The sequence below is a fragment of the Botrytis cinerea genome, chromosome 9, assembly GCF_000143535.2.
Source record: "Botrytis cinerea B05.10 chromosome 9, complete sequence".
NCBI lineage: Eukaryota > Fungi > Ascomycota > Leotiomycetes > Helotiales > Sclerotiniaceae > Botrytis > Botrytis cinerea.
The window spans coordinates 572,941-584,926 of record NC_037318.1 but is presented as its reverse complement, the minus strand read 5'-3'; the positions used below and the strand labels follow the sequence as shown (position 1 = coordinate 584,926).

Here is an 11,986-nt window from a genome sequence, read left to right as displayed (position 1 = left end):
GTTTGCATGAGCTCGCTCCACTGTCTCCATTACTGATTGGCCGAAATCCAAAGACTGGTTGCACGCTTTCTTGCCCAAACAAGCTGGGAGTCGACAAAGTATTACGGCTACAATTTCCAACGGCCAGTGAGAAAGGTGGCGCCAGCACCAACAATCTCAAAGTTTCCGTTCGACCATCCCACGCACCAAGACCGTAACATTCATACACTTCTCACCAACGTACTATCGATCACTTGGTCGCCAATTTGAATCCGGCCGCTGTATAGATATCCAAATTGTTGCCAATTCATTGAAGTCGATATTTGACGATTCGCCCACATATATTATTGCTATTTCGACACCTCAGCTGAACACACACACACTAAAGGCGGACACTTCCTTTTGCTTGATTTTTTGACAGAAGGACGGTTGTGTAAGAGGATTGATTGAAGAAAGTTAAAATCGTACCCACGTGCCCCTCGATCGTTTTTTTTTACCCCTCCAGCCCAGAAAACCCAGTCTGCAGGGAAATCGAGAATCAGGATCCCGGTCCCACCACAACGGTCAAGCCAATCCACTTCTCCGAACAGGGCCAGCCAGGTCAACCCCAACGACTCGAGGACCGCCGTCAGTCCGTTTACAGGTACAGGACGAACTATTTCCTTTTTATTATTAGTTCGACGCCATTTGTCCGCGTCTTATATTCCTATTGGGGACTAGAGGATCTTTGGCTTCTCGCGCTCTTTGGCGTGCCTCGAAATCCGTTGGCAGCCAGCGGGCGGTTGAGAATTGATACTCGATTGGGTTTAACACGACACACGCCCTCGCACACATTGCGCTGGTCACGTCGGAGAATTAAAGTCTCCCACCAAACTCTCTAGTCCATCTCGTCGTTTTCTTGGCCTCCTTCCGACTAAGTGGGGATCCATTTATTTCGGTGCTAGTCTGCTTCTCTTAGTGGGAAACTCAATCGTCTCTCAACTTTTCGGGTCGTTCATCCACCACCTCCCCTCCTCCTTGCTTCCTACCATCCGCCGCCTGCCAAGCGCCTAGATTTGCTACCCTTTAAAAGACTCGACTTCCCCTCATTTCTCCTCCGCTCTCCATCGCCATTCTTTCACTTCTCCCCTCCCCTCCCGTTTACCGATAGTAATTTTAATTCCTTCAACCCTTCACAACCAAGCAACAATTTGCAGCTGGGCTGTCGCACCAATTTGGATTATCTTCTATCTCAGAATTTGTCGGTATACAACTTGCAAGTACAACTTACAAGTACAACTTACACCTTGCAGCTCGCCTCCCACAACTTGCAACGCAACTCTCGCCTCTCGCCTCTCGCCTCTCACCTCTCACCCCTCACAACACACATAACCTGGCATTGATTTTGGCTCCAAATGTCCTCTCCTTTTCCCAACAACAGACCCGCTCGGACTGTTCAAGTTGAACCTCCACAAGATAGAGTGATAAGCCATCGTCCAGCCGGCACACTTCATTTGACAGGTTTGCCGCATCCTCTAGATCTTCCGGCTCGCTCCGAATCTGCCCCCAATACAACAGCCTCATATGCTCCAGCAAGCACTTCGGCACCTTTGAACTCGATTCCTGCCACTATGGCAGCCTATGCAACAGGGAACGGATCGCAGTATCCTGGCTATCGCCCTCAAGCTTCTCCAAACAACTCCATGTCGCAACATACACCAACAAGTGGCAGCTCAGGTTATACCTCCCGCCCAGCGAATTCAGAGACCCCCCTAACATATGCATCGAACAATGAATTGCAATATCACCAGAATGGTCCCCAAGCTGTTTCTGAGAACCGCACATCGCACGATACAAACCGTGCCCATCAATCACCTCGTACAGGCTACTTCCCCCACAATGTTCCAGACCATCGCGCCCCGCATCACACAAACTCCCAAGGCCACTACCCTGCAATTGAACCGTCTAGCTCATACAGTGAAGCACAACGTTGGGACTCAAGTGCTCGTCCATCTGCCTACCAAGAAACCTATCGTCCCCATCCAAACAATGCATCGTACTCTTCGGGACGTTATCAGGAGCCTGCTCAAGATGGCAGACCCATGCCGACAGGACACGATGCGCCTCCCCCCCGTTCTTACAATGATGGTAGAGAATATTCGCAACAACAACCTCCTCACCATTCTCATCATGATAGCAGAGGCCACCCACAACCGCAACCTTCTCCTTTAACTCGCCATCAGTCTTATAATGATGAGAGAGTCTATGCGCAACAGCAACTCCCTCATCCACCTCAACATGTTTATCATGATGTTAGAGGCCACCCACAACCACAACACCCTCATCCCCCTCAGCATGTTTACCATGATGTTAGAGGCCACCCACAACCACAACACCCTCATCCCCCTCAGCATGTTTACCATGATGGTAGAGTCTATGCGCAAGATCAACCTCCTCATCCAGCTCAACATGTTTATCATGATAGTAGAGTCTATACGCAAGATCAACCTCCTCATCCAGCTCAACATGTTTATCATGATAGTAGAGTCTATACGCAAGATCAACCTCCTGCTGCACAGCCGAATCACAGGCAGAGTGCTCCTAGACAAAGAACCGCAATCGCATGCAAGTATTGCAGAAGACGCAAGGTATGTTTAGGGCCCCCCTTTTAAACAGTTCAATTCGAGGTGTCGGAAATTACTGCAAAATTAATCAAAACAATGCTAACGTCTTGAACAGATTCGTTGCTCGGGTTTCACTGCTGATGGCTCCGGAGGACAGTGTACTAATTGTGCCCGCTTCAAACAGGAGTGTGTTTTCACTCCTGTATCCTCAGCACAGGCATTTGTACCTCTTATTGCCCTGACTGAAGCGCTTCAGAATGGCAGAAATGTGGTTCCGAATGTTTATGGTGCTCACGGTCAACGACTCCCAAATGACCCTATGAACCCAAATCCTTCAGAACCGTACCCAGGATATCATCCACAGCAAGTCACGTCCGGGCCACAAATGACACACAATCATCAGCCAATGCCCCAACATATGCAACAGCCAATTCACCATGCATCTCTTCCACCTATGAACAGATCGCCTCGCGATCGGGATACCTTGCCCTCTCCGACAGGCTCATTGGATTCTCAAAAGCGTAAACGCGAAGCTGATGAGCGCCACTTTGCCAGAGCGGCGCCATCTGCCCCTGGTCAATTCTCCGACTATAGCCGAGAGGCCAATGCTCCGTACCGTATACCAGGTCTTCAAGACTCGTACCATTATACTCCCCCAGTTCCATCCCCTCCGAGACGCCAAATTAGACATCAACAGGGAGAGAACTTTGCGCTCCGCCTGCCAGCATTGCAAGATGGACAACAATATCGTTCATCAGTTCCATCGCCTCCTTCCAGTCAACAACATGGACATCCAGGGGAGAACGCTCTAGCATATCGACCTAATGAAGATAGCCGACAGTCGACCCAATGGGCTTCTGTAAATTCAAATGAAGCACCACGAAACTTGCCCTCTCCCAACGGTTCATCGTCATCTTTTCACTCCCAGAATCCAAGCGGCAATCACCAACCTAGTCAATTGTCTCCATATCGAGCCGAGCCTCTTCAATTTCCTCTAGCATCCCCTACTAGAACCAACTCTGGAGGCGGAAATCATGATCAAGTGGCAAGAGAAACTGAACGTCCTAATCAGATGAACATTGCAAATATTGTGGAACGCGATAACAAGGATGTTGACCGAGATATGCTCAATCGCTTGGGCAATAGATCCTAAAGATCTGTATCTGAATCTCTGGAAGTTTCACACATTAGTAATTTCTCTTCATGGAATTCTTCTTATCTGGAGGTTGCCTTGTAGTGCACCGGAGACACTTTATTGCTAGATCCAGCTGGCTGGTCATTATTGTATATTGATTTGAACATTCTGTTTTTAGACAGTATTCTCGAGACTGGAATATATTCTTATCTGCTTATTATTACCTATTTTCATCAGGACTTGTCCTAGAACTTGGAGCACCAGTTGATGCATAGACTGACGGGACACTTCTCCACCATTGAATTTTTTAACAAATTCATTATTCTTACAGTGTGCTGTCAGTCCGTACAATCACTGGTGGTGTGTTTTTATCTTTTTTTTACTTTATTTTCTTGACAATTACATTTATTTTTCTTTCACATTTTCAATCGCCCACAATATAATAGTGCTCTCAGCTTTGGAAACAATGCAAATAACGGAGGCTATGGCAATCTTTTATGAAATCAAAGAGAGAACGAACAAAATCCTCATATCAGTGAGGGTCTTTATCTGGGAATCGGAGTTGGTTGCCGGTTTCGAAAATACATAGAAAGGGATAGGCTTGCCTCACGGCATCATTGTTTTTCAGGTGTTATCTCGGATGATTTTTTGTTTGGGGATTCCCAGGGTGGTGGACTCTTTTAGGAGGCATGGATGGGGTGGTGCTCTGGGTAGGAGGCTTTTTGGATGTTATGTTTTTGTTTTCGCACACATTGTCTGATTTTTTTTTTCATATTTCGAAACCTCTAAACTTTGGATCTTCTTCTTGGGTATAGGGACAGCGTATGAATGGTTCACCACAAAGGGCCTCCCCCTTGGTTGTTTTGAGTCTTGTATACATAAAAAGAATACGAGAGATCTTCATCAAGTCTCATGGATTGGAGAGGTTTATCTTGGTGTATCGAGTTTCTCATGGGTTGGAGCTTGTATAAGCTTATAGCGCTGCTACTACATGAATGATTAGGGTTGTGGATTGAATTCTTTTGGATGGGGGTCCAGATGGATTTATGATACGAACTATCGGACATGGTAGCCAGCGACTTGTTGATATCATCTGTAAAGATGGAGCATAAATGAAATACGTTGTTTCTAGTCAACTTTATAAAAAAAAAAAAAAATAAAAAAAAAATTGAAAAAAATTAAATGAAGTCTTGTGGTCAATTGTGATTGTGACCATGTATATAATTGTGAATGTGAATATGATAACGTTTATGTAGGAAATGTAATATATATATAATATAGTCAGTCGAGTGATCTTTATTACGTAGAATCCATCCTACCTATGGCCTCTAAGTTCCTGTAGTACTTTTCAACATTATGACTTTTATCTTTCATAATGCTACCTACCTCTTTACTCTTTTGTTCTTTTGTTTTATATACAACCATACTCTCTCACACACACACTCTCTCTCCCTCACTCTCTCCCTATAGATAATATAATCTATTTCATTAGTCATCTCATCTCATCTTACTTCATCTTGTTTCATTATAAATTTGTCTTTTTTGTTGTTGTTGTTGTTGTTGTTGTTGTTGAAAATAAAAGTATAGTGATGAGATGAGATGAGATGATGTTTATGGGGGTGTAAGGAAATGGGAAATGAATGGATGGGATAAAATGGGGTAGAATAAAATATTTGGAAGATTGAGAGAGTATGAATGAATGAATGAATGAATGAGGAGATCGAGTCATTGTTGGGGATTGTGTACGTGGATGGATGTGTTTGAGGATGATTTGGAGAGTGAGATATTGGGTTTAGATGTTGGGTTTAGATATTGGGTTTAGATATTGGATTTAGATATTGGATTTAGATTGTGGGATTGTAGGTTTATAGATTTTTGAAGATAGTGACTAGAGATAAAGATTAGAGACTAGAGTCTGGGAGTTGAAAACTGAAAGTTGTGTGTGTGTGTGTGTGTGTGTGTGTTTGGATTTTAGGATAGGGGAGGGGGTGGATAGTATGGTTTGGGTGGGAGATTGGGGATGAGAAATGGGAGATGGAGATGAGAATAAGAATTGAGATAAAAGATAGAGAATGAGATATGAGAGATGAGAGATGAAGGATTTGGGCAGGGAGGTAAGATTCTACCGGGGTGGCGATATAGGACGGGTTATATATATATATATTGTATAGAGATTTCAAAAAGCGTTTTGGAAGCTGGGTTGAATTGAGATTCGGGATTTGGGATTTGGAATTTAAGATTTGAGACGCGACTGAGCATGAGAATGCAAGAAACAGACAGGCAGGTCTATTCCACCGTCTAGAATATGTAAATCCTCTCTATATACTAGCTAGTACGCTCACAGATATATCATTATTCATAGATATCGCGAGATCGGGGTTTGACTTTGTGATTCGGTGATGCTGGTGGTGCTTAGATGTATATGTGTGGATGGGATAATTGGATTTTTTTCTTTTTGTTTTTGTTTTTGTCTTTGGTGGATTAGGTTGGGTTGGTTTGGTTGTTGGGAAGATGTTTGGGATCGTTTGGGATTGAGTATGGAGATGAAGATGGAGATGAAGGGGTAGTGGTGGTTGTAGTTGTAGTTGTCGAGGTGGTCAGGAGGAGGGGGAAATTGAGAGATGGGGAATTTGAATTTGCTTGATTATCTGGACTATGATGTGTGTACTCTTTTTGGGTATGGACATGTGGGGGACGGGATTGAAAATTCGATAGTGTTTGGGATGTCTGTCCCTCGTATTTAGGTATGTAGATGTAGGAAGATTTCCTCGAAATGATTTTGCCAATTCAATTCATGCACATTGGGCACGTTACACTCTAGCTTCCAGCTCTCGTTCTAAGTTCCCTTTCAACTCTTCATGATTTCTCTCGATTCTTTGAAGATTTACTTTGCACAGACGATATTTTATAATTTGACACCCCTCGCCATGAAAACTGCCCTCTTCATATCTTTTCTTCCTCCCTCAACCCCAGTTCCATGGAACACAATTCCCTTCCCCAGCACCATATATCCAAAATCCGCACCCACGCCCGCATCTACAAATATTTTCTTGATCTCCTCCTCGGAAAATCCATGATGAGTAACTGTTTCCCGTGCCTGTTCAGCTTGCTCATTTAACTGCTCGTGATGCTCATGTCCATGTCCATGCCCATGTCCATGAGGATTTCCATACCCATCATGACTTTCGAAATCGACCACCGCCAAAATCCCACCTTTCTTCAACCTCTCTCCTATTTTCCTCGCCGCCAAAGACGGGTTTGAGAAATGATGAAATCCCAGTCCCACAACCGCAATATCAAATTGATAGAGCTCTTCGATCTCCAATTCCGGGGCTGGCTCGGAGGAAAGCAAGTTTCCTTGATGAGCGAACATTTCGGATGGGGAAAGTCCTTGATTGGAGGCACGTGCGTTGTACTGTGATACCATGGAGGAAGAGAGATCGATGCCGATGGCGCGGGTGATGGTGGGGAGCAGAGCACGGGTTATGAGACCGGTGCCGCAGGCGTAGTCGAGGAGCTTGATGGTATGCTCTGGAGGCGAGGTCTCGGTGACCCAGTTGGCCCCGATAAAAGATAGGGTGCGGTCTTCTTGGATGATGGAGATGAGTTGTTCAATGGTTTTTTGGAACCGCGTGTCGTAGGTTGAGGCATGCGTGCTGGGTTGAGTTAGTTGTGACTGTGAGTGAAAGTGAAGGAGGGGAAAGATGTATGGGAGATGCATCATGCATGTGATCCATAATCATATGAGAAGGTAAATCTCCTCGTGCCCTTGAATCCTGGTACGAAACAAGAAGCAATAGCCCCAGCGCTTGCCAGAGCAGAAAATCTTCATCCCACAAGACACGGGACCAGCCCATGTGGAAACAATCCCATTCCATCATCATATACTCTCCAAATCATTAGGCAATACGTACTCCCAATGTTCTCTATTCTTCTCCGTCACATCTCCATCATGTGTATGTGTATGCCCGGCCATTTTCAATCTAGAATTCTTCACCAAAACCTTAATTCTATACTCAAACTCTGCAAGTTCAGTCCCTCCAAAATAAATCCCGAGAATCGATGATAACAAAACAACAAATAGGATATGATAATAACTTCTGATCATGAATATGTATTGATCCTGCAGAGGGAAAAAAGTTGAAGGACTCGGAATGAATGTTCGTTATACTTATACCTCTCTCAGGTTCGTCGTGCTTGATTAGTGGGGTGTAACTATAGTGGGGTCGAAAGAATCAAAGAATGTATGGGGATCTCGCTTGTCGGAGAGCTTTCGGAGACTTTTGGGCGGGCTGGGATTACAGAGAATAGGGGGATTGAGGGAAGCTTGGAGATATGGAGATATGTCTCCGAATGTATGAGGCTTGTGATACAATAGTGTCTACGGGTCGGAGAGTTATTTTCTTGTTTGTTTCATGTTTCAAGATTCTATGAGCGAGTAATTGAAGATGGGGCTCTTAGTACATGTGAGGGTGAAGTAATTTCGTGGATGACAAAATTCGCGCTGTGTGAACTATTCCCACCCAGTCTGAATTGTTTTAGTCACAGTTATGCATTATTCTAATGGCGTGACTCACTCTCATGACACGAATTGTTTTCGTTATACGTACTACTCTCATTGCACAAGTGCTCGCATCGTATGGAATACTCTTATTGTGTGATTACTCTCATTGTATCAACTATGTAATTATAATGTATGCTATTTGCTTTTGAATTACAACTGAGAATTCCCGGATTTATTGGTTGATACCTTCAGCAGTAGGTAATGGGATAGCCTTGTAGAGCAAGATGAGTGCAGAGTGAGATTCTCCACCACCAGCAAGAGTAGCAATCTTCTCAGCATCGACCTCTGAAACCTTGTCATCGTTGAACCACCACCATTTTCCATCTTCCTCGCCACGCACACCAGTCTTACGGTCAAGTGGTCCTTGCTTCTTCACATATGAAGTGTAATGACCACTATCCGCACTAGAACCTTGATGGGTAACAATACCACGGAGTTCGTAAAGACCAGACTTGTTAGCTCCATCATCCTTAGCAAGCTCTGGGTCGATTAGTGCATTCAACTCCTTCTTTGCCTCCAAAATTGAAGCTGCTTTTTCCGCGTCAATCTCCGCGTCAGTCTTATAAACAACATCCTCCATTTCGGTATCGCCGTCTTTAGACTTAGACTCCTTCTTGTCATCTTTCTTTGAGGAAGATGGTGCTTCATCGACAAGGCCAGCTTTTTTGTCGGCCTCTTCTTTATCGTGGATACGCTTTTGACGCTTGCGAGCGCGTTCGACATCTTCCTCTTCCTTTCTTACTTCACGAACCTTATCCCTGACTGGGATCAACATTTGCTTGAGCTCATCTGTACAGAATTCTACAACGTCCAGTTCATGAGGGAATGTAACCTTGCGCATAATCTTTGCTTTCTTTTGAGCCTCGCGTTTCCAGAAGAATCTAACGAAATGGACAGTAAGGTACTTGGGAAGACGTGAGATTTTGGATTTTTTGGTGTAAATGGCATCGCGACCAAGGACCTCAGATCTCTTTTCAATCTTTTCCTCCAATCCTGCGACTAGTCCATCTCGAAGATGGTTGGTTGCACCAGTGATATGGCAATCCAGCTTCAAGAAAACATCACTCCCCTTGATTGGTTGTTCGCCTGCATCCTTCGCACCTTGCTCATCACACTCTGTGATGGACTGGAATGCCCCCGCCATATATTTGTCAACAAAAGAGACAGGTGTAGATGAAGACCCTTCAGTGTTTCCACCTTCACCAATCTTCAAGCTTGATCGCAGTACCTGGAGAATTTGCGTCCAAGCTTCTTCAGCATCTTGCTGTGCATAACCGTGGCCATTCTTCGCCTTTTCTTGAAATTGTGGGAAAGCTTGTCGTAGAGCGTTGAGGTAAATGAGTGGCGGAAACGCCTCTTGTGTTTCTGACATCTGCGTGTATAAATCTCGCATCGCAGCTGTCAGGTCAAGTGACTGGGGTCGACTGAGTTGGAATGCATTGAGCATGTTGTTGGAACCAGATTCAGTTGGTGTGAACTTTTGCAGACTGTCTTGCAACTCTGGAATGGCTCTGAGAGTTTGTAATGTTGAGTTAAGATAACATGTATTTCCCAAATTTTGTAATCCAGCTGGTGTTGCGCCAACTTGTTGTGCAGCCTCTGCTTCGGTCATATCTTCAACGAACTTTATTGGCTCCTTCGGCTTAGAAAGTGTTCCTCCCTCTGCAGGTGTTCCCATCATCAAAAATGTCTGTCCTGGCTTGGCGCCAATCTTCGAAAGGTCGGTGTCATCTTTAAGTTGCCCGCCTTTAACCAAGATCTTTTGTCGTTCTGGCTCAACACCAGTGAGAGAATAGAGCTGATATTTTAGTGTTTCGCCGTTGGACGAAGGATCGAGCTCGATATCATATTTCTTGCCCTGATGCTTGATAATGATCGGTATATTCGACATGATGGTGGGAAGCTCACGTTGTGTGAAGGTTATTGAGGCAATAGGAAGACAGACAGGTAGGCAGGCGGGAGGTAGACTTGTAGATAAATACCTAGCAAACGGGACGGTTCTCTTAGCGCGCCTTACGTAGCTTTGTGGGATGCCTGACTCCACCATGTAACCCAATCACCAACTCAAGTGTGTGATTTAAAACACTTAATGTCTTGGTATAGTTTGTGCCGGTCAGGGCTCCGTTATGATACTTGGAGATTGATGAATTGCAGATATAACAAAATAGAAGGTCAGAACTGCGTTTATGCAAATTTGAATTCAAAATAATGATGGCCTGATTTGATATCGATTATTGAAAGAAAGTAAAATATCTTGGTTGGAAGGTTTCCTTCGTCCATGCGGCTTTTTCCGTCCGGGGCGGCTTGACTCCTTGACTATTAGAGAAAGCCCCACCAAAGCATCGACAACACCTAAGGCTGGCTCGTACTGTTGATGACATCTTCTCATTGAAAGGAGGCATTCGAAATCAGAAACATCAACGAGATGGTATGTAGCAATCTGAAATTCCTATCATTGCAGCTTAAATATTTTAAGGATGGCATGGCAGAATTGTACTAAACTAAATCTTGCAGTCTCAATCATTGCGACCTTACCTTCAATGCGTACGATCTTCCTTAACAGCAGCTCTATGCCTCTCGAACTTCGCATCCCAGACCTCCGAAAGACACAATGTGCCCGAAATTGAAGCTAAGACTTCACCTGAAGTCCTGTTAAATTCATTGACAGTCGCACGGAATGAGAATGAACGGGTTCTCATTGAACCCAGTATCAACAGTGTCCGAATCAGTATCAACATCAAACAAGCGGACGAAATTGAGCACATTCTCGTACACAAATTTACCAGGTTCTTGACTCAAAGAGCAGAAGCATTCTTCATTCTTAGGAGGAAACCCGTTAAGGTAGGTGGCAGGTTTCGATGTGCAAGGGCCGGAGGCTGATTTTGAACAGGGCTACGCTATCTCGTTTTTGATTACGAACTTCCACACAGAGGAGATGTTGAAGCATAAGCTGGTGGATTTCATCATAGAATTCATGGAGGAGGTTGATAAGGAAATCTCGGAGATGAAGCTATTTGTGAGCTCTACCTTTCCCTTGATCAGATCAGTCGCTGACAGAGACAATAGTTGAATGCCCGTGCAAGATTCGTTGCAGAATCGTTCTTAACACCTGTAAGTTATCCTGCGATATTTCCGACGTCAACTAACGTAATACCTTCAGTTCGATTAAGCTTGGGGCTGGTTTTCGGAGTATACAATATTGATAGTAGCATATTTGAGATCAGCGGTGTGGGAAGTCGACATTTTGATCCGGCGTTTCGGAGAATAAAAGATCTTATAAACAGGCTATCAGAAATTCACGTCCAATTTCAGCTATTAACTGGTATTCAATGCCTTGTATCATTTCTGGGTGAACGAACATGTATCATCATTGCGAGGGACATGCAATCTTCATTTGAGGTCTTGTTTCATATCTCGGCTCTGGCACTTTTATTTTCATGCCCTCTCCTCAACTAAATGTTCAAGTCATGGAGATTTATCTTCATTCCGCCGTGTTATATAGTCTGTACTGTGCAGTAAAAGGGGTCCAACCCGAGCTTCGTGGGATCTCGAATGGAATCAAATTACTTGAATCTACCCGCGGTAACAGTCTTCGACTCGTACAAGCTTAACATGATACAAACAGTGCTGGGCCAGAATTGAAGATCCTGAACTTCATGATTGATAATTGTTGAGCCGCGGACATCGATAGGCGCACTTTGAACT

General features: G+C 44.4%; 4 protein-coding genes across 4 annotated transcripts; 2 read left to right on the top strand and 2 right to left on the bottom strand.

The window, feature by feature from the left end:
* Positions 1-915: 915 nt before the first annotated feature.
* On the top strand, positions 916-4,916 carry BCIN_09g01580 (hypothetical protein). Its single transcript, XM_024694936.1, has 2 exons — positions 916-2,606; positions 2,698-4,916. Exons 1-2 carry the CDS (start codon positions 1,374-1,376, stop codon positions 3,733-3,735), a joined length of 2,271 nt encoding a protein of 756 aa, XP_024550729.1. The 5' UTR covers positions 916-1,373; the 3' UTR covers positions 3,736-4,916.
* Positions 4,917-6,403: 1,487 nt separating this feature from the next.
* On the bottom strand, positions 6,404-8,238 carry BCIN_09g01570 (hypothetical protein). The gene is made up of 2 exons (XM_024694935.1): positions 7,632-8,238; positions 6,404-7,373 (listed from the first exon to the last, which is right to left on the bottom strand). The coding sequence occupies exons 1-2, from the start codon at positions 7,823-7,825 to the stop codon at positions 6,623-6,625; spliced, it is 945 nt and encodes a 314-aa protein (XP_024550728.1). The 5' UTR covers positions 7,826-8,238; the 3' UTR covers positions 6,404-6,622.
* Positions 8,239-8,357: 119 nt separating this feature from the next.
* Positions 8,358-10,510, bottom strand: Bcubp6. Its single transcript, XM_001547761.2, has one exon. It carries the CDS (start codon positions 10,326-10,328, stop codon positions 8,454-8,456), a length of 1,875 nt encoding a protein of 624 aa, XP_001547811.2. The 5' UTR covers positions 10,329-10,510; the 3' UTR covers positions 8,358-8,453.
* An 85-nt stretch (positions 10,511-10,595) lies between these two features.
* On the top strand, positions 10,596-11,938 carry Bcarc19. The gene is made up of 5 exons (XM_001547762.2): positions 10,596-10,709; positions 10,796-11,122; positions 11,172-11,297; positions 11,348-11,392; positions 11,442-11,938. Exons 1-5 carry the CDS (start codon positions 10,707-10,709, stop codon positions 11,448-11,450), a joined length of 510 nt encoding a protein of 169 aa, XP_001547812.1. The 5' UTR covers positions 10,596-10,706; the 3' UTR covers positions 11,451-11,938.
* The last annotated feature ends 48 nt before the right edge of the window (positions 11,939-11,986 follow it).